At 43.1% G+C, this 27810-nt stretch overlaps 3 protein-coding genes and 1 long non-coding RNA gene across 8 annotated transcripts; 2 read left to right on the top strand and 2 right to left on the bottom strand.

Annotated features, from left to right (window-relative positions):
* Positions 1 to 1068: 1068 nt before the first annotated feature.
* Ip6k (Inositol hexakisphosphate kinase) lies at positions 1069 to 27807 on the bottom strand. 4 transcript variants are annotated; one of them, XM_020944914.2, is made up of 7 exons: positions 27541 to 27807; positions 8194 to 8940; positions 6495 to 6621; positions 4018 to 4150; positions 3873 to 3949; positions 3414 to 3795; positions 1069 to 3348 (listed from the first exon to the last, which is right to left on the bottom strand). In XM_020944914.2, the coding sequence occupies exons 2-7, from the start codon at positions 8866 to 8868 to the stop codon at positions 1920 to 1922; spliced, it is 2823 nt and encodes a 940-aa protein (XP_020800573.2). In that variant the 5' UTR covers positions 8869 to 8940; positions 27541 to 27807; the 3' UTR covers positions 1069 to 1919. The 4 variants fall into 4 exon arrangements, with proteins under 4 accessions (XP_020800573.2, XP_020800572.2, XP_086683087.1 ...); XM_020944913.2 differs by lacking the exon at positions 27541 to 27807 and adding an exon at positions 13303 to 13624; XM_086826961.1 differs by lacking the exons at positions 6495 to 6621; positions 8194 to 8940; positions 27541 to 27807 and adding exons at positions 4877 to 5100; positions 5158 to 5312.
* Positions 6756 to 8160, top strand: LOC110177938 (protein Aster-B). Of its 2 annotated transcripts, none has more exons than XM_020944919.2 (2): positions 6756 to 7462; positions 7516 to 8160. In XM_020944919.2, the coding sequence occupies exons 1-2, from the start codon at positions 7243 to 7245 to the stop codon at positions 8076 to 8078; spliced, it is 783 nt and encodes a 260-aa protein (XP_020800578.1). In that variant the 5' UTR covers positions 6756 to 7242; the 3' UTR covers positions 8079 to 8160. The 2 variants fall into 2 exon arrangements, with proteins under 2 accessions (XP_020800578.1, XP_086683089.1); XM_086826963.1 differs by having other exon boundaries at positions 7094 to 7462; positions 7503 to 8160.
* Positions 18366 to 19204, top strand: LOC147644496 (uncharacterized). Its single transcript, XR_015270396.1, has 2 exons — positions 18366 to 18510; positions 18852 to 19204. It is a non-coding gene; the product is annotated as an uncharacterized LOC147644496 (long non-coding RNA).
* Positions 23280 to 27377, bottom strand: LOC110177934 (uncharacterized). Its single transcript, XM_020944916.2, has 2 exons — positions 27038 to 27377; positions 23280 to 26627 (listed from the first exon to the last, which is right to left on the bottom strand). The coding sequence occupies exon 2, from the start codon at positions 26584 to 26586 to the stop codon at positions 23962 to 23964; it is 2625 nt and encodes an 874-aa protein (XP_020800575.2). The 5' UTR covers positions 26587 to 26627; positions 27038 to 27377; the 3' UTR covers positions 23280 to 23961.
* Positions 27808 to 27810: the final 3 nt, after the last annotated feature.

Genomic DNA, 27810 nt, shown 5'->3' with positions numbered 1-27810 from the left:
ATTTATCGATATATCGTCATGCAGAAAGGTTGAAAACTTGACTAACTTGGGCAAAAGCCACGGTTCGTGACTTGACTACCATCAAAAGAAATCACCCTGCTGCTGATTATGTTCGCCTGGTATTTCAACTGAGAAAACTACGAAATGTTAAGCGGCAATTACTAAGCACATTTGACTTAGGGATGAACAGGTGGCGATAGTCTCTGCTGCCGATAAAAGGTGACTTAAACACACACTTGACAATCATTAATATAAATTGCCCGGATGCTGATTATGCTCGCTTGGTATTCCAACTGGGAAAACGAAGGATTTACACAGTGATGTTGCCCCAAATTTTGTATAATATTTAATCAATGCTATGTGGCAATTTATTAAGCATATTTTGCTTAGCGATGAACGGACGGCGATATCTCCCAAACAGCAGATTGGTCGATATATCGTCACAGTTGACTTAGGGATGGAAAGGTTCTGATAACCGCCAAGCAGCTTATTTATCGATATATCGTCACGCAGAACGGTTGAAAACTCAAGTAAGTTGGACACAAACCACGGTTCAAGACTCGACTATCATCAAGAATAATCACCCTTGCTGCTAATTATGTTCGCCTGGTATTTGAAATGGGAAATGCGAACAATTTACACCGTGAATTTGCCAATCTGTAAAATATTGAAACACTGCTAATAATAACCCGAATCTGCTGCATTCCGTTCGCTTGGTGGATGAAATCATTTACTAGATTTATTTTTACTGCGAAATGTAAATATTATAGCTAAATCTAAGTGCAAATTGTTCGTCGTTGCCATTTCGAGTAACTGGCGAATATAAATCAAAAGGGCTTTAACAGAGGATAGTTAACAGAAAGCGTTGGAGGGGCGATTTACATAAACAGAGCTAACAAAAGGCAGCAGAGGGACGATTTAAATTTTAAAATATTAAATTGCAATAAATTGCATTAGGGATGAGCGAATGGTAACTTTGACTTTATCGATATATCGGTTAAGGTGGCCACAAAATACCAGAATGGTCTGCCCTAGTTTGGCGGCACTTTTTGAAACAAAAACGTAAAATGATTATTAATTTATTTATTTATTTTCATTAAAGTATGTAGAACATTTGTTGTAATTTTTTGAAACGTGAGTAAGTGAAAATATACACCAAAAAGTTTATCCATTTAATTCTCTAATTACACAATATAGTAATAGTAATATTTTTTATATTTGTAGGATCTATATAATATATATGTATGTATTAATAGCGTTCTTCTTCTCTCTTTAAACTTTTAACTTAAAAATGTTTGTGTTTATTTTCAGTTAAATTTATATAGTAAACTCCGAAACGTCGCTACAAATTGGAAAAGGAAACGAGCTAAGAGACTTTAAGCATAGTTTACATTCAACGAAATACTGATCCTTGCGTTCTTGCTGTTGCTTTTCTTTGTCATTTTGCATCATCTATCATTTGTTGTTATACATGTATATATATTTTTTTGTTTGTGTTTTTAATGTATTGTAATGGCTAAATTGTATAAAAACATCAGATCCGCCTTCAATACAATATTAATAGGTCTCACCATACATAGGTTAGATTCGCTGTGAAGCGGATCTATCAAACTATTATAAACTTTTTATCTACTTTTTTGTTGGAAGCGACTGTTACATTCTCCTTCTTTGATACCTCCTTCATTCGTACTCCTACCTTCCTTCACAAATGCTGCTTTACTGTACTTAAGTTACGAGTTGTTTGGTTTAAAAGTTAAAAAGTTACAACATTTAAGGTCTATTATATCCGGCTTGTTAAATAGGTTTTGTTTGCTTTTGAATCACATTTCGAATTTCTAAAAATTAGTTTTTGTTTTTTCATAATTTTCAACGCACTTTTAGGTATTTCTGAAATTAAATTGTACTCTTTCCCATCGTTCTTAGATCCTCTCCTCGGCTAGAATCTCGTTGAGCAGACGATTTAGGCTGTCCAGGCCGGTGAGGAAGCCGCCGTCGGGTCCATGGTGCACTGGGGCAGCTGGGGGCGTGGGCAGCATGCTGCCGTTGCGTGGCACAAAGGCCGTGTGGGCAAAGTCGATGAGGCGCACGTCCACGAAGCACTGGCTGTCATCCGTGGGTGGCGCCGACATGTCCAGAGACTTCGAGCTGTGCTGCAGCAGGAGGGCTGAATGGCGGAGCTGCTGCTCGTTGTTGTCCAGCAGCAGTCCGGACAGCCGGGATTGCTGGCTAGCAATGCTCTCGCTGGCAGCGGTCTTGGCCGGTGAGGATACTGCCGAGACCGGAGTCGAGGTGATCGTAGACTTCTTCGCCTCGCGCGACTCGCACTCGCCAAGCGATGCGGTATGGTCGTCATCGTCCTTGCAGCGCAGACGCTTCACGGCGCCCGATTTAACCGACTTGAGGGACGAGGCGCTGGAGGAGGCGGGCGAGACCAGTGACCGGACGGTGGTGGTGCCGTTGGAGACGCTCGAATTGCCGGCAGTGAGGGGCGGGGAGGCGGTTTCGGATTGCTGCGATTTGTAGCGCTTGAACATGGCTTCCGTTGGCCCAATGATGCTACTCTCGTAGTCGGAGCTGGCGTCATCGCTGCTATTGTTTCCTGTCTGCCGTCCGCTGGCCACCGCCTTAATCTGCTCCGACAGGCCGGAGAAGTCGTCGCTGCTGTTGCTGCTGTAGTTCATCCACGAGTCACCGGAATGTGGCGATGAGGTGGTCGTCACGCTGGGCAGCGCCGGCTCTGGATCCAGGAATACTGTCTCTTCGGAGATTGGAATGAATGCGCCCTGGCCCTGGCCCTTTCCGGCCAGTCCAGCTGCCGCGGCAGCGGCTGCTGCCGCCTTGGCGGCCGTAACACCGCAACTACGTGGCGGCGGCATGGCAGCCGGATGTTGTTCCTCGTCCTCCTCCTCATCGGTGGTGGTACTGGCGGCCGTTTGCTTCACGCCACGAGCCGCTGCCTCTGCAAAACCGCGCTTGTGCAGGTGTCGACGTGTGGCCAGATTGAGCATGGAACTGGAGTCGTTAGAGGCATCCGCATCGTAGTTGCAGGCATCGCCGCCTGTGCTGCTGTTGGTGGCCGAGGCATTGCCACTGTCGGCGGCCGCCACCAAATGCAGATCCTCGTCGGTGTCGTGCGGCTCTAGTTCATCTCCAGCCTCGTGGCCCGCCTCATCCTCCTCATCCTCCAGATCCTCGTCCTCGTCTATGCTGTTCTCTGGATGATAGTCAAACACGGTACCAGGCACGGTGGCCGACCTAGGCGCCTCCTGGGGCCACTCATCCACACCCATTGAAGGCGGATGGGCCATCGGGTTCTCCTCGAAGCCCTCGTAGACGATGAGCAGGGAGCTGGGAAGTCAGAATGCCCTAGATTAGTTCCTTTTCTTAAATACATTTTAAGCTCAGCAACTTACCAGGAGTAGAACCGGTAGCTGGACTGCTTCTCAATAACCCGCCGCAACTGCAGCAGGCGTTGCAGGATCTTGCGGATGACGCGAATGCGCAGACGATAACCGTTGTAGAAAAAGTCATGCAGAGCCGTCTTGAAGCCACCCTCGTTGAGCTCGCGGCCCCAATACTTGTCCCGCTTGGCATACTGCTCCAGATCCGCCTGGTAGGTCTGCATGCCGCACAGGCGCACGCCCAGCGAGCCCGAGGTGCTGGCCGCACACTTGGCCATTTGCTTGGAGCGCTTCTCCGCCGAAGCATCGTCACCGTGCTGCCGGGTGCCCATCTTCAGGTCGAGGATGCAGGGATTGCGGATCTGCGAGGTGATGTTCTCCAGCATAAGGAAGTCTGCAAGAGAGAAATATTGCATTTTAGATATACATATTTATCAAGAGGAAAAGTTGGATATTATGATGTTAACTTACATTGCTTATTTGTGTTGTCCAGCTGGGAGATGCTTTTGATTACCTCAGCTGCCTGTCCGTTCTTGTGCACTTTCATTCTGCAAAGAGGAATCCAATGTTAAGATTAAATTCGATTTAAAAAGAAATTTATCTACGATGCACTTACCTGAGTACCTCATCCCTCTTCCTTTTGGAGGCGCTCATCTTTCGCACTGGCACGGCGGCAGCCTCGTCACGAAAACTGGGCGAGTAGCGCTTGTCCAGCTTGGCTCCGCCCATGGTGGTGGCTTGCATGACGCCTGAAACAAGACACAAGAAGCGACCCGGGGCCAAAGATTACTAAGCTGTCATGGAGCACACACACACTCATCATCATCATCATCATCATCATCTTCTCTAACTCATGTGGTTGTAAGTTGTATGTAGTTTTAGCATCGAATCGACGCGGCAGGAGATGGGTTTTAGGGTTACGCGCAGGATGTGGATAATGGAGGCGGCAGTGGTTCCCTCTTTGGATTAGCATTTATGGCGATTTAGCAGACGACACACGAAATGGTTTGAACAGACAGAGAAAAAAAAACACGCTCAGGGAAATGGTGGAAATGGAAGACAATATATATGAACGCTGGCTTTTCACCAAAATATCAAGAAAGCCCGCAAAAAATGTGGCGTTAAGTATTTGGCTCAATATATTGTCTTTCCCACTTACTTCCAGCATCAGATTAAGACGGATTTGAATTGTTATGTCTGGTTAAATGGAGATAATAAATATAGCTAGTCCTATTCCTAGTCTAGGTGGGTGCAGATAAGAGAGGGAGAGAGAGAGACCCCTTAACAAAGTGCAAAAGTAATTAAACAAAAGGGCATTCATTCTCGTTTCCTTCGACTCCTCAACTTAAACAGTTAAATATACAATATATAGTACTTAGAGAGCGGGATCGATCGTCTTAACTAGCATAATCGTATCGGTAAACTGGTAATATTTATGTAAAATATAAAGATAGATGTGTTTTATTCATACAAACCCTTTTGGCTTTGGCTTTGCCTTTGGCCAGCATTCTAACCGACTGAGAGCTTAGATCCTAGGATCCTAAGATCCAAAGAGACGAGCGGAGTGGAGTTGAGTTTGGACGATGGATGGCGACGACGACTACACACACAACAACACACAACCAACGACCGTTCGTTTGAGGGAAGGAGGAGGCAGAGTCAGAGGCAGAGGCAGAGGCAGAGGCAGAGGCAGGCAGCACTGAGCAAACACATATAAAATAATACTCGATTTTCTTTGTTCAGACAGATTCTTTACACTTTCGGCTTTGACTTTCTCCATTTCCCGACACGGAGGAGGACACGTCCCGGACTCCGGACTCCGGTCCAGGTTCCGGTCCCGGTTTCGGATTCAGTTTCGGTTCGTCGGCAGATCGCAAGCGGGTCTGTCTCAGCCAGAGGCACCTCTCGAACCTTTGGATAATACGAGCATAGACGTACATGTAGTGGCGGGGCAGGGCACGCCCCCCGATCCGGGCAGCAGCTTCTCCAAGTTATGGTACCGAATCGGGGGAGTGCCTCATCAGCAGGGGGGTTCTTCAAATATATATGTATATGTAACTCTACGATTGTACAATTTTGTGCAAAAGAAAAAAAAACAGAGAGAATATAATGAATATGCTGGCATTTAGCAGTGTAACGCATCTTGTCCATTATATTGTCTTTGCAAAAACTGTACAATCTTCAAGGGAGCTTATTCAGTTGCGATTCTTGACTTGGTTAACTTTACTTTCGGGTATGGAGTATTCTTGGTATTGGTTTTGTTTTGTATTTTTTCGGTTTGTATTGCGACTTACCCATATCTTGGTTACTAACTATATAAAGGGTTTATGTCGGAAAAAGATCTCTGGTTCGGGGGCGGTGGCGACCTGGGGACTATATTTGTATAGACTATTCCAGGCGTCGTCGTCGTCGAGTCAGAGTATGTTTCTGTGGCATTTTGTGGCGGCTACATAACACGTTTTTTGTTTCTTGTTTATTTTCGATCTTTGCTTTTGTATTATTACAAATATTTAAAGCTATTTGGTTAGCTACATAGTTTCATTTCTTTTTTATATGATTCAGTCTTTTCTTTTCATTATTTTTTGTGTATTTTTTTGTTTTGCTTTCTTTTTTGTGCTTGGCTTTTATTTGGATTTTCAGTTAAACAACTTACAGACTAAGGATATATCACATAAGTATATAGTAAAGTATGTAGTTTGTAGAGAGAGAATATACTAAAAATAAAAATGATATTCGAATGCGATTGCTTGGCTTTTATCTAGGGACGAGATACAAGAGGAGCAAACGCACAGTTTTTGAGTTGTTTTTAGTTTGTTTTTCATTGCGGAGAGTTAGTACAAAAACAAAAGGTTCGATTCAATCAAAAATTGGCGATTTGAGAACTCAAGACACATGACAAATGCTTTAGCGCGATTCAGTATGTTTCATTCCATATGCATATGAAACATATATAGAAAGAGATTAGTTAATTCGAAACGAAAGAGCAAATGAAGCGCTTCGACAGAATCGATTTATATATATATATAATTGGTATTGAAACGTTTGATCTGATCGGTTTCTGATTCGGTTTTGGTGAAAAAGTCGGTATCTTACCTTTGTACTTGGGCACAAACTTCAGTATGTCCTGCGGAATGTTCTGGTAGAAGTCCAATTCACGCAGGTTCAGCGGCTTTATCACCGTCGACTGGTTGAGCAGCAACAGACGTGTGTGCCCTCCGACCTGTAAAAATAACAAATGATTAATAACAATACTAATTAGGATTGATTAAAATAATAATAACAATAACGAGAGCGAGAGTTCTATGCAGTTTGAAATTGGAGGATTCAAATCGGACTCCCATTTAAAGTGCAATTTATGGTAAGTTTTAAAGAATATAATCTACCATTAAGTATGTGATAAATCTCACCAAATAAAGTATAATTTTTATTAGCAAGTGTCATTAACAAAAATTATAGACTTCTTAGCTTGTGACTATCCTCTTTCCGCTTGATTATCATGTTTTTTTTTCGCTATCAACAAAAACACAATCTTACCAATTTCGACAAGAACTTAATGGATACGCGTGGCCCTAACACTGATTATGGGTGGTATCTTATCGTTATCGACGTCACTAGTACGAGCTTTCCTAACACCAGACAAACTTTTTTTGGGGGAATCTTAGTTACTTTGCCTTTAACATCGCTTGCCTTTTACTAAATTAATGGAGTATGTTTTTTTCTTTTATGGCATCGTAGACAATGATTTGACTGAAGATGACAAGGAAGAACCTTTGGTCTAGGACATTAAGTCAGTCAGGGCCCGTCTAGAGCAGATATTTGGCAAACACATTCACACCCGAGCATGAGTCAGCACACCTCCCGCAACAGCGCAACAGCGGATCTGACGGGTGCATTTCTCCAACCCAGGCAATCGAGGAACACCAGACTAACGCTCCAGACAGCAGTTAAGAGGACAACAAACCAAACCGCACAGGGCACGCAGACGGAAAAGCGGAAAAAGAAGACGTACCACAGGCTGCGATCAACAGTACTCCAAAGTCGCGAAACCTTACTGCCCATCGGTAAGCCATGGCTATAAACTTCGCCAAAAATGCAAGACAGCGTCTTCGTCTAGATAAATTGAGGCCCGAGGACCTCACCGCCCGCTGCAGTGCCTCGCACGAGGGACGCAAGGTGCTCCAGGAGCGACTGCCGATGCTGGTCGATAGCCTGTTCAACATGATCTTCTCGCCCTCACCCTTCATGGAGGGTTTTCACGAGCGCCGCAAGAACACCGATCTCTCCATGGGATGCTGGACGTGCGATGCCAATGGCCAGAATGTGCGGATCGTCACGGTGAACGTGGCGCTGCAAGCGAATATCGGCCCCAAAAAGGCCAAAGTCATTGAAACGCAGGAGATGCGCGACTGCAGCCAGCCCGGGCAGCTATACTCGATCGATGTTGAGATCGTCAACGAGGATATACCCTATGCCGATACGTTTATCGTCCAGGTCCACTATTGCCTAAAGGCCACCGTCGAACAGCACACGGACGTCCAAGTCTTTGGACAGGTGAAGTTTCTCAAACCGGTGTGGGCGGTGGTCAAGACATTTATCGAAAAGAACGCGTACGCGGGTCTCGAGGAGTTCTGTCAGTCCCTTTACTGCGCCCTGCTTAACGAGATCAAGAAGATGTAGGGGTCCCTTCTTATATCCATTAAAGTCTGGAGACTGGAAGTCTGCTTTTTTTAATGCTTAGATAAAGTCACCTTCATCCATATGCACGTTTCTGTATCTTGTAAATCGAACTCACCTGGTTGGAGAGCGGGTGCAGGGCCACCTCATCCTCATTGTCCAGGAGATCCTTGCTCAGCTGCGGGGTCTTGGACAACGACTTGGCGCCAGCTGGAACAGTGGGTGTAGCAGATGCATCTGGTTGTAAGTGGTGCTGCTGTGGTTTGGTGGGGGTGCAGTGGGTGTTGCTGCTGCTGTTACTATTGCTGTTGCTGCTGCTGCTGCTGCTGCTGCTCACCGACAGCTGCTGGAGATTGGCGGTAACCTGGCTGCTGCTGCTGACAGAACCAACATGTTGCTGTTGCTGTTGCTGTTGTTGCTGCTGGGATGGGAGTGGAAGTGGGAGTGGCTGCTGGTTGGGGGATGTGGGAGAGACCGAGGTTGGCGATGGCAAGCCTTGTTGTAGGAAGTTGGAGCTAGTGGCAAACTGCAACTGCGACTGCAACTGGCTTAGGCCACTGGAGATTTGTGCCACAAATTGTTGCTGTTGCTGCTGCTGTGTGGACTGTTGCTGCTGCTGTTGCAGAGGTTGCTGCTGCTGCTGCTGTTGTTGTTGCTGCTGCTGCTGCTGCTGCTGTTGATGAAGGAGTAAGTCACGTCCATGGATGCGTTGTTGCTGTATATTTGGAACATGTTGCTGATATGACGACAAGTCAGAATCTCCCATGCCCCAATCCCCCAAGAAATATACCATTCCCTGCCGCGCTAAACAGTGTAACGATTGCTGGCCGCTTTTTGCGCTCGGCGCCTTGCTCCTTTGTTCTGTCTGCAAAACGCAAAGAGAAGAAAAATGGGGTTAAATCTCAATAAATTGCATTTTAAATTGGGTTAAATAAGCGATTATCTTAACCTGCCGCACACTTGATCATCTGAATCATCATCATCATCATCATGAGCATTCCCTGCCGCACAAACGTTCACTCAACTGCTTGGGAACCGGTTCCCCCTGTCTATGTTCTCGGAGCGGATCACATCGGATCGGAGCAAGTGCATTCGGAACGCAGGCCGCCGGGTTCAATGTCATTTCCGCCACGGAACACTCTCGCCACGCGACACGAGTCGTCGAATGCAAATCGGGTTCCGGCTGCGCTTGTTCTGATGACGAATCATCGCATCGTCATCAATTGGCGGATCGGAATGTGCCAGCCAGATGTTTCATAATTCTCGTAGCGACCGAAGAACTTGTCAAACTTGGAGTAACATTTTCCAGATGTAAAGAGAAACATTGAGTTATAATATATATCCCAACGGAGAGAGCCTCAGAAGCTATTAGAGCTTATCGGAGTTGCTGTTGTTTTAAACCTTCATCAAATACCTAAAATTTCCTTTGATTAACTCGGGGCAATACCTTGATAACCATTCTACCTTAAAGATTATTACTCGCTAGACAAAAACTCAGCTGATCGAGAGATCAATAACACTTATAGTCCTATCAAATTTCGAATGCGCTTTAGATCATTCACTGGGCGACTGACTGATCCCATTGCGATTCCCCCAATCTCTATTAGCAATCAACAATAGACCCATACCATATACATATATGTACATGGCAATCAAGTAAGCCCGTGAACCGAGAGCTACAATATTAGAAATCATTTAATGAAGCGTGCTGTTAATTGAAAACAATTGCAAGTCAGGCTGGAAAGATGGGGATGGAAGCCAGGTCTAGTCAAGCGTGGGGCACGTGCACACAGAGTACCAGAGAGGAGGGGCCTCCGGAGCTGATAGGACGGTCGGTGGGGGTCCCTCCCTCTCTAATTAGCAATGTGGCAAATTATATTAATAATCTGAGAATGCGAATTGCGTTGCAGACACGCCTATCAGCAGACAGGCAGCCTCCATTTATCACTAGAAATGCAAATAGGGAACTGCAGACGTCATAAAGATAAAGCTTGCTTTCTGGACTTTCTGGCATCCAGACCAGACGGCGGCATTGGGAGTTCTCTAGAGCTGGGCTAGTTGGATACCAAAATGGTCCGATACTCTTTTCGGGGGAATTACAAAAGGCACTTAACCGCATGTGCTCCTCCGCTGACGAGGAGATACATATGTAGGTTCGTTAACTCTCGTCGGGGTGATTCACTCGTTGTCTTGTCTACGCCGCAGAAAACAATACGGAGAAGTTTATCGCCGCTTCCAAGCGAGCTAAGGCTATTTCGACAGCGTTATTTATAGCCAAAGCCTTTAAATAAATTAGTGTTTACCCCGAACGAACGGCCGGCCATCCATCCGTTAATGTCTCAGCCGGGAAAATGTCAAGCGAAAGTCGCGAAAATTGATTGGAACACGGAAGGCATTAGTGCACAAAATCCTCAGTAGCTAATCTGAGACAATTAATTGAAACCGATTGCCAGAGATTGAAGATCGGCCAAAGATCGGGGAACGACCTTATCAGGCAGCGGAAAAAACAGAGCAAAATCCATATATACATATATGTAAATATGCGAGCAGGGAAAACTTTGGGGAAACCGAATACAAAGGCAGTAGGTAGTGCGACGCAAAACTATCTGCCACCTCCCTGTACTCACTCCCCGATTGCTCCACTTTGGTGGGGCTTTCTGTGTGTATTCGTCGCTATACATATTTGTATATGGTGTACATAAGGTGTACTGAAAGTGGGTCAACGACAGCGAATAAAGCGGACAGAGAACGGAACTGGGACTGAAGCCCAAACAGCTGCAACTGCGCCAAAAGGAACTTTGTGTCGCGGTGGTGAGACTTTGTCCAGAGCAAAGCTAATTCGATCTGAATTTTAAATCTAAATCAAAACAAAGTGAGGACAGAGGGAGCTAAATAGGATACTCAGCTGTCAGCTGGTTTTTGAAATCCAAACAAAGGCACAACACACACATTCTCCACCAGCTGTGACAACAAAGGGTAATCGACACAAAAGATACATTACCTATTACACACTCGAGAGGTAGATAGAGCTTACAAATAGTACAGCAAAAAGCGCCTCACTTTAGCACCGATCCGTTGAATTTGACAACTCGGCGACAGAGCAGACAGCAAAAAGAAAGAAACACAATGGAAAACAGTGTGAATTGCCAGCTAAACAAACATTGATTAGCTCAAATTCATTTGCATACTAACAAATGTGTTTTGCCGTTTGAAATTTCAGCGATCGAATTGATACACGCTCCGCCTGCAGCGGGTTCAATGGATACTGCGTCTTGTTCCCAATTCAAAACAACCTGGTTTTTGGCAAAAAGAAATCTCTCTTTCGAAGGTTGAGTAGGAAATTTGTTCAATTTATACCCCTTTTGGATTTAAAACATATTCTAATACTATGTTTTTAAACTTGTTTTCGTCTAAATCATATTTGGTCACAAAAAATCACAATAAAAGCCACCCTTTTTATTTGTTTTAAATCTCAGAAGCTAATATCAAAGTTATAAGAACATGTTGAGTATAGATATCAATAAGATTCTGGGAATAAATTATAGCAAAAACAATTCATTTTACCTATTCTTTTACTTTTCTTAATTAGATTGATTGTTTTTCCTCATTTACAACTAAAATCTTAATAAACAACGCATAAACTGTGAATTGAGAATTTTCCTGTCTGCGAAATAGGAGTTGCACATGCAAGGAGATACAAAGATACAAAGATACACACATATCGAATGGGGAAATTAAACTCGGCCAGTAAACATAGTCGATTTGCTTGGCTTTTGGTTGCCTGCCAAGCGAAGTGAACTCACTGAATTTGCAATTTTCAATTTGCAATTTGCAAATGAAGTAGGAAGCAAAGCGAAACGAGGCGGAATTAGAGCTGTTTGTTGTTTTTTTTTCGCTTGTTTTTCGCGGACTGGCATTCAAATGAGAGCGGACAAAAAGGAGGCCTGCCTTTGTTTGTTTGGTCCCCGTACCTCCCCTCCCAGCCATAGTGAACTCTGCCCACTGATAAGCCTCTGCCAGCATTCCCAGTAATTCCAGTAATAATCAATTTTTTTTTTTTGCTGGCTGCCTGGCAACAAAAACAATAGTCACAAAAGTGGCGCAGCTAAACGAGCAAATTAGAGAAATCCCCAAGCAATAAATACAAATTATTGTGGCTTTTAATAAAATGTAATTAAAGAATTAGTTATAAAAATATATAAACCTATAAAATTGTTATTCTCCACAGCATATTCATTGCTCAAATTTATATTTATTTCGAGTGCAACCCTATATCGAAGTTTTCTTAATAAGTAATAGCGCCTCGTGACTAAAAAGAGTGGTGACGAAAAACAACAGTTATCAAAGGAAAGGAAAACAATAAAAGGCGTAAACGAAACGAAAGCTAAATCTTGCGACAAACAAATGCGATTAAAACTCAAGCCAAACGAACACTTGAGACTCAAATAAGCACTTGGCATTAACAATTAAAAAACAGCACTTAGTCGTTGCTAAACGCGCAGTGTAATGGAAAAGTTTGCTACTTGTTTCACTTGGGGATTACAACTTTAAAGCCCAGATATTTGCATCTTTTTTGGTTTTAATAAACGTCACCAGAAACCTGTTTTTCTGTTTTATTTATTTTTTTTTTTTAATCAAAAAATTCACACCGCGCAGCAGGTTGACTATGGATTTCACGTATCAAAACAAAAAGCAGCTGTGCGTTCGATATCTAAGGGAATTACGTGCTCGCAAAAAAACAAAAAACAGAAAAAATAAACCAAAAACCAAAACGAGAAGTTAACAGCAGATATATCAGCTTCTCACTCACACTCAGGCACAAAACTAACACAGAACCCGAGCAGACGTAGATAAAACGTATTCAAAACAAAAGATTAACCACAAAACAGAGATGATAGCCAAAAGGCAAGAAGAAGCAGGAGAAGAAAGAAACACCATAAAAAAAGGAGAGAAAGAAAGAAACGCCACTTGAACTGGCTCTGCGTGAACGGTGACGTCGCAGTTTCCTCTCTCGAGTTGAAAAGCAGAGTACTCGCCCTCTCACTCTCTCTCTCTTTCTCAGCTATTTTTACAGTGCACACATACACACACACGAAAAAAAAAATTAAATAAAATTCACACACACGCTCCTCTCGCGCCACACGTACGCCAAAAATTACACACTCATACACAGAAAGTCGAAAATCGCTAATCGCTTTCTGGCGTCTTTTCTGAGTAACAAAATTACCTTTTTCGAGACACCTCTGCGTGTCCCCAATGCGAGTTACTCTTTTCCAATTCGCTGTCTGTCCTAGGCTGGGTTTTTCATTCACTTTGCATTTTCCACGGTGAAAATCTCACAAGCACTGAAGCACTGGCACTCGCACACACACACGCGTATGTGGGTGCTCTGATATGTATACAATTTAATGCTTCTCAATTAATTTTGATTTCTCACATGCGCGTTTTGTGGCTTATTTTGCACTTTGTCACACACTTTTTCACTTTTCCTTTGCTTGGCGGAGCGCGCTTTAGATTTTCCCGTTTTGTAAAAAATTTTTTCTCGAATGACTCGCGTGCTCTTGTATTTATAGGTTTCTGCCACAGCCGAACCGAACCGAATGGTCTGTGAGAGGGAGAGCTGCTTGCTGTTCTCTTTGCTTCTCAATTACGCTCACGCTGCTCGCTCTGTCATGGGTGGGAGCGAGATGGCTGTCGGCCTCAGCAGCACTTGTTCGCCCGCACAGCGGGTGGCTCTGAGTGTGCGAGCGAGTCAACTATCTAAGCTCAATCACTCTCCAGATACTTTTCTCAGAGAGCGAGTACACTCAGAAAAGTGTGCTTACAGAAATTAAACCAAAATTAATTAGATTTAATAAATTAGAATTATTAATGAATTAGAATTATGTTTTATATAATTATTTTTGTTTGTTTTTGTTTGACTGTATAATAATTGAGATTTTCAGATGTTTGCATTTTTTGGGTACATCCTTTCAAATTGTTCAAGTAAACCAGAATTTCTCACAGTGCAGCAGTTATCTCACGCTCTCAATCTCCGCCGCGCACCCTTTTTTGGAAGAGAGCCATGTGTCGTGTTCTTTTCGAAGCCCATAAGTTCATTTTCCTATTTTCCGACTGATTTTCTTTGGATTTTGGATTGAGATGATGACAAATTGTCTTAGGACACGACATTGAGCCGAGCTCCTGGCCTGGAGCCTTTTTGCCCTGGTAACAGTGTCCTGGCTTAGATTGTATCTAACAGATACTTTGCTATAAATAGAGCTCGCCCGTTCCAGCTTTTAAAGCTGGGAAATCCAGTCTGGCGATTCCAAGAAACCAATTTAATTGTGACAGACCACAATAAACAATGGGAAATCTCTTAGGCAAACTGTTTTTTCCTCTTAATCTCCGCCGGCTGCCCACTGTTTGTCGTATAAAAAACATTTTAGGAAGCTATCTGTAAGAAGCCGAAGGTAGAATACCCTTTTCTGCTGGCACTGCGACCTACCTGTATCTATAAGAGTTAAATAAAATAGTCTAGTTTTACAAGGTAGTAATAGAAATCCAGCTATGTAGGAGGACTAGATTGCTAAGAATTGAAGGTTAATTAAGATTAAGATACTTATATGCTTGCGTTGCAACCTATTGACTAAAATGTATAATACCCTCTCCTAAAGTATATAAAATCCAGCGCAAATATTTGTTGACGGAAGCGTCCATATATAGTGTTTTTGGCACTGAGAGAGAACCGGGCTCTCAGGCGATTTCCGCATAATTGGGACTCATGAATGGAGAACGGCCTAATTAAATTACCAAGGCAAAAAAAAAAAAACGGAAAACACAACATACGATGGAGGAGGAGGAGCAGGAGGAGTGGTCAATGGCCAACAGCTGCTCTTTTGTTGACAAACCTTCCGTTTGCTGTTATCGTTCACATCTTATCGCAGAATTTTCCATTCCATAATGGTCATAATAATGGAATCTATAGGTTCAATCGTATTACCTGTCGCCTGGAAACTCTTGACTTGGGGGAATCAGCGGGAGATTAAAGGTCTTAACAGCTCCTCAAGTGGCAGCAAATCGATGGATTTTATCACTGAATATCATACTTCGGGTGTTCTACTATATCTATGGTCTGTTATCAGCTATCCGTAAAGCTTAGTTTCTTGGAAACCTCAGATGAACTCCATTCAACTCAATCAAATGAATGGTTTTAGATTTATCATGAAAAGGGGAGAAGAAGATCCTTTAATAATAATCAGTAGTCATTATCTGTCTAGACGCTGTTCGTAAATCTATACTTTTTAATAGCATTGATATTATAAAATGATTGTATTTTTGGAGCAAGAAATTTGCGATAATGAAATTTCTAAGATTTAATCAGCAGGTGTCAGAAATTCTTCACTTTAATTCAATGTTTTAGGCCCCCCAACTTTCACTAAAGAATTTGGATAGCTTTAAACTCTAGTTTCTAGAACTTTCCCAGCAATCAGAGAGCCAAGTCTCTGGCACGTAACACGAAACCAAGAGATACAGATACAATTACACTTACTGCAGATAGTTTGCCATTATCGAAAGTGTTTGCCGGCGACGTCGTCGCTGGTAGATGCACAGGTATTGGGTATTACTAGAATAGGTAATAAACCAGAGCACTCTGAATATAATATCGCGTGAGCTTCAACTCGCTCCCTATTTCCCTGGCACATCCACACATCCCGAAATAACCGTCAAAAGGTTCCGTTCTCGATGGGAAAATGGCAAAAGTGACGCAACACTCGGGTATTTTTACATCAGTCAGAAGCCAAAATGGGTGATAAACTTTGTCGAGATAGGCCCTGCTCCTCCTCCTCCTCCGGCCACAGGGAAACCCATCCATATCCGATAAGAGTTATGCCTCCGAGTTGGCCTGAATTTCAGCACCCATCCCATTTGAGTGCTGCACCCATGAATAATTTATTTAGAGGAGAGCTCCCAGCTCGGATGGGAAGGCCACTGCCAAGGCCTAGGATAATAAGTGGGCAAGTGGGCGCCACAAGCCACAACGCTTGTCGCCTCGCCTCTGCCATTGTTCTATGAAGCTTGCACACATCCTTGACATTGACTTTGAATGCAGCCAAAAGGCAAGGCCACTTCCCTCTATGACATGCATATAAATATGGTCTATTGTTACTTGGAAAAAGGGGGGAAAAGGATGACCAGAATGGGCCATAAATTAAGGACAAAGTTCAGTAAGTTTCCACATCTAAGAATTTTCCTCAAAGAATTTCAAGATGCATGTTAATTAGTTCCCAGATGCTTGGCTAACAATCACTTATTATTTATGGCACACGTGTGTGTTTGGCACTCAAGCCCATCGAAATTCCTATTAGAAATCTGTCATTAATTAAATTTCTGATCGCTTTAATGCTCTCTGAAATCCAAATTAACTTTAGTAAACATTTTATCGTTTGTGTTCTGTGGCAGATTTCACAAAGTATATATGCATATTCACATATTTGAATTCTGATGATGTTTGGTTATATATATGTGTATATATTTTTGGGGCTTGTTCCGCTGTCGCTGGCTGGCAATGGCTTACTCATCCGGATGCTCGGCCAGAGTGGGCCAATTTGGGTGACAGGCGAAAGGGAAACTGTCACTCAGCCTGTGGGCAATGAAATTAAGGAGGTGTTGCCGCCACATCAGCATCAATCATTTTGGGGATTTCACTGGGACTTAAGGTACCAATTAAATTATTAGTAATTACTCAAAGCTATGAGTTTATTTATCTGACAAATGGTTGGGCAACGACAACGACGACCTTGCGGCTCGCCTGCAGCAGGTGCAGCATCGATTTTTTTTTATCCACGGCAAGGACATGACGGTAAGCCTTGGGCCTGCATTAGTGGCATATCCTTGCAGAGAGCAGAGAGAGGCCGTTGAGCAAGTGCGTGCCAGGAGGTGATTTTGGGGTTCCTTCAGATGCTTTTCTGATCGTTCCGCTGCGTGCCTGGATGTCTGCCGGTGCACTTGTTCTGTTTCTGTATCTGTATCTGTATCGATAGTTAGTATTATTGAAAACACGCGCCAGTTGCTCAGCCTAATTGAAAACAGCGACAAACAGCTGCAACAACAACAAGCTGGAATTGCTCGAAAACAATCGGAGGAGAGATTGCCCCCTGTCTTTTAACGTCGTTTACCTACTTGTTTGGCCAATAGTAATGAATCACACGCGGCGAATAAATTGAGTTTATCAGCTGATTTCCATTAGTCAGCCAGATCCAATTGACTTGAATTAATTAAAGCCAATTCGAAACTGCTGCTAGCCAAAACAGAACAGATTTTTTGATAATTCAATGAATCACAGGGTATCAAGTGAAATAATTAAACTCGTTTTCTTTCTTTAGGGGATTTACAAGCGGAACATTATGAATACAATACAGATTTCAACTAATTGGGCAACTGTTTTCCTTTTTAAAATTCCCATAATTCAACTTTATGAGTTCTTATTTCGACTTTTTCCCATTGAATTTCATTCAGTTTTCAAAACTAATTCGCAAATTATACAACACCTCTGCTGAAATTCAAATTGTTTGTCATTTGCTGCTGTTGGCAGGCCGAAAAATGAATTTTATTAATTTCTTTTTGAATGAAAATGTTGTTTATTTTTAGCAGGCATGCCGTTGACATGGCATCTTAGCATTTCAGTAGGATTTCAGCATTTAATACAAGTACTAAGTAGGCAACAGGTCTCTTTTTACCCGACCCTGACATTGAAAAGCCACTTATAGAAAGTAAGCTAGCCAAAAAGTATTCGATTCTTTGACGCTGCCTCTCTCTCATTCTCTGTTTGATGAGAAGAATTCCCCCAATTCTAGAAATTTTACTTTTCGGACTATGCCAAGCATTTCCTCAAATATCTAGATACTATTCGTATTCGTATCTTTGATTAGAACACAAACGAGAGAAAGAGAATCTTTCTATGCTACGTCATCGGTTACCGGAACAATGGCCACGAGTTAATGCCGTGATCGACGATGGCGCTGCGATGACCACATCACATCACGGCGGCCACACTTCCGCATTCGGTGGGGTCAGTGGGGAAAGTCGGAAAAATCTAAGGAATAGAGGGGAAAAATAGAAGGCGTTGCCACCCCCAGGCACGCGGCAAAAAGAAATGCCCGGGAATGCTGTTCGCCCCTGACAAAGACGTGGTTTCAGGGCCAATCGAAATAGTTACCACAATTCCAATCCCCACTGGCACTGACCACACCAAATCGCGGCCATTCCCATTCCCAGCTGTTTGTGGGCGGAATGTCTGTGTTCTTCTGGCCATTTGCCAAATCACAATTGCCGGCATCCGATGATAAATATGCTTTGCATGTGTTCCTGGCCCGGTTGCCCAGTTGCCCGGTTGTTTCTCCACTAGAAAACCCTTGCCGGCCACTGATCCCAAGCACTCAACAGATTATTATGGGTGAGTTACTCTCAATTTTTAGTTAAATTAGGAAATTTAAGCTTGTATTTAAACAGTAAAAGTTGAGTTAAAAAGATATAGACATTACAGAACGATTTATAATGACTTTGTTACTGTTAAAAGATGATTTACTTTATTAATTCTTCGGTAGGGTTTGTAAATTTCAAACCATGATGCCTATATTTTACCGCATGATGTATACATCTCTTCAGGGCTTAAAGAAATCAAAGATCTATGAATTATTTAAAGTTTTTCTTGTGATTCCTATGATGTGTATTTTGTTTTAGTAGCCTTCAATCTGCCTTATTTCATTTTAAATCAAAAACACATCAAATTATCAGGATCTAAGATGAATGATGATGAAGAACAACGGGAGGCACGACTGCACTTTCATCTGTATCCTTCACCCAGTTAAAAGACTTCAAGGGGTACAATTTGTAGATATATCTCACCAGATCGAGAGTGAGCCTTGGGATGCAGAAATTCTTCGCTCGAGTGCCGACAGCCAGACGATCTCGGAACAGTCAGCCAAAAAGAGATTCTCCCCGAGATGATGCCGTCGAACGGCGTCAAACGGCGAATTCATGACCAAATGGATCCACAATGTCAATAGCACACGCCCCAATCCGGGCAAATAAGAGGAGGGGCAAGCTCGTGTGCCCCACATTAAATACATACATACTTATAGATGCGATTTTATTCTTTAAATTTTGGGGATTTTCTTCTTTTCTTTTTTGAAGAGCCGATATCGGAAATGAAACTGAAATTGCGCCGCAAGCAGAGCGCCGATAATGCTAAAAATATTTGCCACGATCTGCAGCCAGTCTATAATTGTACGAATTATATAAATATTTGAAGAGTATTTGCCCGGATTTCGGTGTATTTGCAGTGGGCCCATAAAAAGATCAACCTTAATTTAATGGTAGGTAGATAAGGAAAGCAGTGCTAACAGCTCCCCAAGGTGAGCTCTGATATCGAAGCGAGGGTATTCCCTAATTATAATAAAACCATATAGCCTAGGTTATGGACTATGCTTATGGGCCAAATAGAATTTCTAGAGCAATTCTGTTCGAAAAAATCAAAACAAATTGCTATTCGACGTGTGAATTGCAATGTTCATGACGAATTGAAGGTGCCAAGATATGGAAATGAACCTGAACGAAGTTTCTACACCCTTTCAGCTGATTTACTAACAATTTTTATAAATAAATGTTAAGAAAAAATGCCATTAATTTACTATATATATTTTTCTTTGATTAAATAATGTATTGCCAAGATATAATGACTCATAAAGAGTAGTATATCAGGCCGATGACTTCATTGTTTTATCTGTTTTGATTCACGGGAATCACATGAAACGAAAGATTCATCATACGTCTGACATATTTCATATATTTAATAGCATTGTTACATATTTTAAATCCTCTAAAAGTCTTTAAAATCTCAGATTGATTTCTGCTGTAAATTTAAAGCCATAAAAAAGTTAGCACCTATAAAAGTTTATGAAAATTAATGATATTCTCAAAATCTTTCAATTTAAACCGAAATAAATCTATAAACCAGGTGAAAAATGGGTACGCAGAAACAAAACGAAAAATCACCAAAAACCAAAATCACTGCCCAGAATTCGTTGTTAATAATAATAAGCCAAGTTATTAGTATTATTTGCGAAACGGCTGGCGGCGCCAAGTAAACAATTTTGTTATTCTTTTCAATTGCGTCAATGCGGCTGCGTCTCGGGAGCGCCAAGGGGGCGTAGCGGGGGTTTTGGCCCACAGAAAATGGCTAACAAGTGTGCCGTGTTTACCATACTTGGCCCTCTCAGAATTACAGACCTGGGTCTGTCTGGCTAAACACTCAACACTATAGACGATCGCTGATCGATCACTATCAACGCCAAAGATCTGTAAACATTATTTAATCCTCTAAACAATACTTAATATTTTCGCTTTCATTTTCATTCTGGGGAATCATTTCCCGCTGCTCTGGCTGTTTTTGATCTTTATACCCTTGCAGGGTATTATGATTATAGTCAGAAGGTTGTAACATAGTGGTGAAGTCATTTCCGACCCTTTAAATCATATATATTCTTGACCAGCATCAACAGCGGAGTTGATCTAGCTATCTTAGGCAGAAAATAAAATTTTTTAAATTTTTTTCAAAATTTTATAAGGGGTTACATCGTAAAATTTTCAAAAATTGCAAACAAAAATTTAATTCTTTACAATTTTAAATTAAGTAAAAAGATTTCTTTACTTAATAAAAACTGACATACAAATGCCTTCCGAATTAAAATTATTGTATTTTTGGCTTAGTTATGAGTTTTTTAAACCTTTCTAAATCGATAAATATCGATTCAAAGAATGCGAATATTTGAAGCTTAGTTATAATAGATTTCCAATTCGATCCTATAATTCGATTGCAAACTTCAAGGGTGTTTAAATTTCGGCTTACCAAAGTTCGATTATTTTCATACAAACAGAGCCCCAACTCGTTTCGAGGGAAAATATTTTTGTTTTCAACAAATCTCCAATGGCATAAAGATCGAATCTTAAAGGGGATCGAATTGCCAGACTTTGACTCCAGCAATATTACCCACTTAGAAGCTTTTAACTTTTCAGTATAAATATTCGTAAGAAATGTAAAAAGATTCCAAAGTAAAATTTAGTAAAGAAAACTGGAATAATATTTCGAAAAAAGTGCACCAAAAAACTGAAATATAAAAACAAATTTCGGATTTAAAATAGAATATGCAAAACCACAATCATTTTAATAGGTAGAAAACACAAATATGAGATGAAATATTGATTTAATAATCAACAAGATCAAAAAGAACATCTCAACATGAAATATTGATGATAAAAATTATCATATTTTTCCATGTGCTTTCTCTTTATATACTGTAGTATATTTATTTCTAATAATATTTCGTTGCAAATATTTCGGCAAATACTCATACTTTTAATAATTATTATTGCATTGCGCCTTGATTTTACACACACCGATTTCCCAATTGCGTTCTGGCGGGAATATAGAATTGGAAATACCGAAAGAGCACACACAACCCCCCAAAAGGTCACTGAAAATGTGTTTTCTTTTTCAGCCTTGGCGTGACTAATGTCGCATGTTGCTCTCCTCTGTGACGTCGCAGTTTTTCCCCATTTAAAAATTGAAACAAACGAATCGAAACGAATGCATATTAATGCCAAAATAATGTGCATTAATAAGTAGCAGAATCTGAATCAAAGGAATTATTTTGTGGGCAATTATTACGAAACAAAACCCTCCCACTCTTCCCCGATGTCAAATCAATTAAATTTGAAATAAATGGACAACTGTTTGGCTGCGAAAGAAGGATAGTGTGTCTTCTTGCTAGAATTATAAATATTTAACGAATCTTTGCGATACACAAAGAGAAACATGCCAGAAATACAGCAAACTAATTTCTAAAGAATATCAACTATGTTTTTTGAGTGTAAACCTATAGGGGACTCGCTTGCTTAAAATCCCACAAGAATTATATATATTTAGTCCGCTATTTTTAATGCAATTTGGCTGCGTGGCCAAGTTTTCTTTCGAATGGATCAAAGTTCAAGGACATTTCCAGTTGAACAAGATAGCAAATGCATTTATTTCAAAATATGATTGGTTGGTATTCCTCGAAAATTCTCAAGAGCTATGGGTTATTCTTAGTTCTTTAATATAGAAACCTTTTTAAGTATTCTATATCAAAACCACACTTGATTTACCCTTTAAAAACAAAATTCCTCTTAAAAGGTCACATAAAATTATAGATGCAGGCAAGGTAAAAGTAAAGATTTAATTATTAAAGGGCCCAAAAAATCGATGTAAATATCCATACGACGTACGCACTTCTATTTACGCTTTATAATTTATTCATTTGTATTTTTTTTGGGGGGCAGGTCACAAAGAGGGGCGGCTTTTCCAAAACCAAACGAACAGCTGGATGGAAGAATGTTGTCTAATGAATAATATATTATAATAATAACAGCTAAAAAACAAGAAAGGAAGCTAACTCCAGGAAGCCGAAGTTTGTTTACCCTTTCAGAATACCCTGCAAGGCTATAAAAAAACAAAAGCTCAGTCAAAAAACATAAAATGTCTGGCAGTTTGGTTATCTTATCATTCAGCAAAGGCACTCGCCTGACCGCCATAAATAATCTGAACAAAATAAATAATTAAGAGACTGGCGATTTTCGCTGACACAATGTTAGTCCAATTGATGCAACTTATTTGCTAATTAATTATCAATTTCATGTGACAAGGCGAGGGCGCGATTGTAACTGATTATTTTGTGGAAATTTTAACTTGGAAAGTACGTAGCTCCCGGAAGCCTTTCCTATTTTATTTATTTGTAAAATGTTTCCATTACGTATCACTTCAGGTTGAAGACAAAAATATAAACAAGATGCATAACGATGCATAGATACAGTAATATATTAGAATTTGTATATATATTTATGTACGATTTGATTTATCAAACAATGATATTTTTTTAATATCAATTGAGTGATATAGTGCTTATGTAGCTGCAATTAGTGAGATTCCACCGGATAGGATATAATGTATCAGAGACACGTGACAATTGGGAATCAATAGACGACAAGACCTTGGATTGATTGTTGTTTTTCTCTTTGCTGCTAATCAATTTTGTTTTGGTCTTCGCTATTTTTCCGGGCTTTTCCTGCAATTGGATTACAATGGTTAAAAATAAATACAAGCGCTTGCCCAGAGAAAGTCATGTTGTGTGGATTTTATAAGAGGTTTTGTTAATTTATTTTGTTTTTGCAGTTAAAACAGTTTTCTTCCACTTATTTTTACAAGTTTTCAAAGCCCAACAATTATAACCGAAAGCCGAAATACGTTTATAGTTTTAGCCTAAAATATATGCCAGTCTGATAAATTCCCGCGATAAAGGAGGAGTGCCCACAAAAGTTGCTTTTCTTTTAACGAAAAACATTAAAATAGGTACACTACGAAATTAGAAGTTCAAGAATATTACCAAAAGTAATTTATTGCCTACTATTAGACACATTTAAAATAGATTTCAAAGGCATTCAAGATTTGTGTGGACACTCTTTAAAAATAATAAAAGTTAATAATAAACAAAATAAACTGGCACACAGTCTCCGCAGGATTTTATACATTCATCAGCAAGGGCGTTCGCGTCGAAGGATCGCTTGATCCTTCTGGTCAGAACCGCCCAGCTCTACCCAAGGTTTCGTGTATTTGCTTACAAAATTCGAGTGAATCTTAGCCTAGACGAGCTACTTACTAGACAAGATCTACGACAGAAATCTAGGATTGCAGTAATTTTTGTGAAGTTGTGCTAATTGCTAGTACAAAAATATATATATATTACAGCTAAGTGGTCATCTAGATGCCGAGCAGGCACTCGCCGGGAGCCACCGCTCCGGCGTACTCCGCTGGCTACGCCTGCGTCACAAAGTACACCTCACCGGAGGAGCCCACTACCACGGCATGTGTGTCGCCGGCGGAGCCAGTGGCTCCCGTTAATGTCGTACCACCCTGGCCAGCCATTAGGCTGGTCATATCGGTGCCGTTGCTCACGATGCTCACCGCACCGCTGAAGCCATCGTCCTCCGGCTGCCCGGCTCCCACCACCTGCATGTCTGCCGTATGATCTGTCGTCTCCACGTGCATCTGCAGGGCATCGACGCTCTCGTACAAAGATCCACACTCCCCGCACTTGAACAACGGCTCCACCACCTCCGGATGCTTGCGTTCCACATGCCACTTGAGGTTCGCCGCCGACGAGAAGTTCTTCCGGCAGTTTGCCACGCCGCAGCAATAGGCTCGTTGCTGGTGCGTCTGCCGGTGTCTGTATAGGATGGCCTTCGACTTGAACGTACGATTGCAGATGGTGCAGACGGGTGTGCTTGACTCGGCGTCGTGCGTCTTCATGTGCATGCGCAGCATGCCAGGACCCTTGAAGCTCTTCAGGCAGATCTCGCACTGCGGCTGCTTCTTGCAATTGGCGCGAATCCAGTTGGTGTGCGAGTGCATGTGGTTCTGCAGGCCCTTGAACTGCCGGAACTCTGTGCTGCACAGGTGGCACACATACCTCCCAGATCCCAGCGGAGACGTGTGCTGTCGTATGAACTCTGTAACCAGATTGGCATCGATCTCGTAGTTGTCATCCGCTCCAGCGGCGGCAATAACACTCGCTGTCTGTACCAGCTGGCGGGAATTGGCCGCTGCCAGCTTGCTGCTGATGGCCGGATGGCCAGTTGTAGGTGGCTGGTGGTCACAGGGCTCGAGTGTAACCCCAGGAGGGACTGCTGCAGCAGCTGTAGCAGCTTGGTGACTGCGCTTGGCCCGCTTGGGCGTGGGACTCGGCGAGCTTACGCTCAGAGTGGGCGGCACCATGGCATCCGCCGTCGCCTGGCTAAATTCCACCACTGCGTTCTCCAGCGAGATGCTCTGCAGCTCCACCTGCTGTTGGTGGTGCGCCTGAGCCTGCTCATGCTCTAGGAAGGCCTGATCTATCTCGGCACTCGTCTCACCGTCCGGCGGTTCCATAATGGCGTATTGCAGGTCGGCATCATCCACGTCGTCGACTTCGCCAGACAGATGCGGATCGTGGTCGTCCGTGATGTACTCGCAGTCCGAGGGGCTGATAGCCTCTGCGTCGGGATCCTCTAGCATTTCGTCATCCTCCAGCTGGATCTCCTCGATGATGAACGTGTCCTCCTCTTCCTCCTCCTGCTTCAGCTGCTCGTCCATGTCGGCATCCACCTCGTCCATTGCCTCCTGGTGGTCCTCCAGGTCGTCAAAGTACTCGTGCTCCTGGCTCTCGCTCTGCGTGAGATCCTCGTCGATCAGCACCTGGTGGTGATGATGCTGCTGCTGCTGCTGATGGTGCTGGTGGTCTTTCAGGAAGTCCTGCTGCTGGTCATCGTCCAGCACAATGGTCTCGAAGCTGTGATCCCCCTTGCCGTCCAACTGTTCGTACACCTCATCCAAATCCTCATCCTCCACCTCGCAGCCATCCTCCAGCAGTTGTACATCCGCATCCGCAAGGGAAACGCCGCCATGGTGGCCGTGGCCCATGTCCGTGGCCGATGTTGTAGTGGTGGTGGTCACCGCCGACACTCCGGTAGGCGCCAGCGTACGCTGCGGCACCAGTTGGACCAGCTGCAGAGTCTGTGTGCCGTTGGGCTGCTGAACTATCTGCAGGGTCTGCCCGCCCGGCGTCTGCAGGAGTTGTGGCAGGAATTGGGACTGGGCGGCGGTGGCTGCCCCGTTGGCCGTAGCCTGCGGCGCCGTACTGATAATCTGGGCTAGCTGCGGCGCTACAATCTGGGCTGTCGTGATGAACTGGCCGTTGGGCAGCAGGATCTGTTGTGGCAGCGTCGTGGTGGCAGCTGCCGTGGACAGGAGCTGGGCGGGAGCGGGCTGAAGTGTTGGCAACTGAAGCTGCTGTATCTGTTGCTGCAGTGTCTGCGGTTGCTGCTGCTGCTGTTGCGCAGGTTCTGGCAGGAGCTGCACCTGCTGCTGCGGCGGTGGGGGCTGGGCTGGCTGTGGAGCCGGTGCAGCCTCCAGATGCCGCTGCTTATGCTGCCGCGATCCCTTTCTCAGCAACGGCTTCAGCTTGGGCTTGGCCGCCGGAGCAGGCTGTTGTTGCTGCTGGAGAATCTGTTGCTGTTGCTGCTGCTGCTGCTGCATCTGCTCCTCGAGGAGCCGCTGCTGTTTTTGGAGCTGCTTATGCTGTTTCCGCTCTAGAGCCTGTTGCTTGACCGCCGCCGTCTGCTCCTCGGATACGAGACGAACGGTCAGGCCATTAATATACTCGCGCAGCTCCTTGTCGCTGCGCTCGACGAGCGTCTTGAAGGCATGATTCCGGCTGACGGCGTGGACGCACTGCACGCAGATCTTGTCCGGCCAGCCCTCGGTGGGCTCTACATGCACATTGGTGATGTCCATCAACATCTCGGGCACCTTCTCGCTGAACAGCGGGCGCATCTCCTTGCGTTCCGAGATGCACAGGCGGCAAATCTTGTCCAATTCCAAGGCCTTCTTGCGGTCCATCATTTCGTGAATGGGAGTGTATGTGCTTGATCACTAGGGTTATGCTGCAATAACAAATGATTAGCTCACACCGAGATATTTTGGTCCCCTAAAGGTGCATCGTAAGCGAGTCCTCCGTTTGCCGCCAAAAATTAACTTTAATTAAATTTCGATATTTGGATTTTGGATTCCTCTTCTGTTTACAGCGCTGCTAAGCCGGACTGCTGTTAACAACAGGGGACGTTCACAGGTCTGGTAGCTCCTGAGCCAAACAGAGACAGCTATAGTGTTATACACAATTTGCCATCTTAGTGTTGGTGTGAGCGAAAAATCATATATTTTCAGGTCCCAAAGAACGAAACAAATACATAATCCAAGTCTTGAATCGCGATTTGATTCACTTACTCCCGCACTCGATGCACCTTTCTCCCCGGGACCTCGACTGGCGCAATTTTCAACCGCTGCAGCCGCTTACCTGCGCTCAATTTTTATATAATTTCCGCAGCTCGCCCCACATCCACATCCAAACACACAAAACTTCGTCAAATATGGCCGCGTCACACAAAATTTCCACTTAAATTCACATATTTATGGTAGGGGATACACGGCACACACGGGATGCGAGAACCAAAACAAATGTCATAGCAGTGGGTCACTCTGCGACCCGATCGAATGAAATAACTAGATGTCTGTGTCTATGCCAACGCAATTAATAAAGTTCGATGAGATGAATGAATTTCTCTGCAGCCGCGAGAGTTGCTTCTGTCGTTCTGTCTTTTTCTGTGTGTGAGTGAGATGATAGGCGTGTTGCAATCGCGGGCCTGCCAACTCTTTTGCAACGATAAGGTACTAAGGCCTCGCCGGTCGCAATATGAATTTGTTTTTGTTTTAATTAATTTTTTCACTGGTGGACTCACTAATAGACACTACACTAAACGCCTTGGCTTTAAATGCTGTACGAATATTAAGCTGACTTACCTTTTCTCTTCAATCCAGCAACTGCAGCTTGGCGGTGTTCAACCAAGGTCCGCCTGTGACTTTCGGCAACTGCTTCCCTTCCAATGTTTTGCATTTGTTTTCACTTTCTATGTAACCATTTCACTTTAATTTACTATTTCACGTTTGTTTTACGTTTCACCGTACGTTCTACACCCGACCAAAACACTTTTTAATTGTCCATAATGAAGAGGACGACAAAATAAGGATTTTTGGCAGCGGGACTGCCAACCCGGTTTGATCGAACTGACA

The sequence above is a fragment of the Drosophila serrata genome, unplaced genomic scaffold (genome assembly GCF_035046125.1).
Source record: "Drosophila serrata isolate PLE 108 unplaced genomic scaffold, ASM3504612v1 contig_165, whole genome shotgun sequence".
NCBI lineage: Eukaryota > Metazoa > Arthropoda > Insecta > Diptera > Drosophilidae > Drosophila > Drosophila serrata.
The sequence above is the reverse complement of the archived record's forward strand: the minus strand, read 5'-3'. Positions and strand labels throughout refer to the sequence as shown.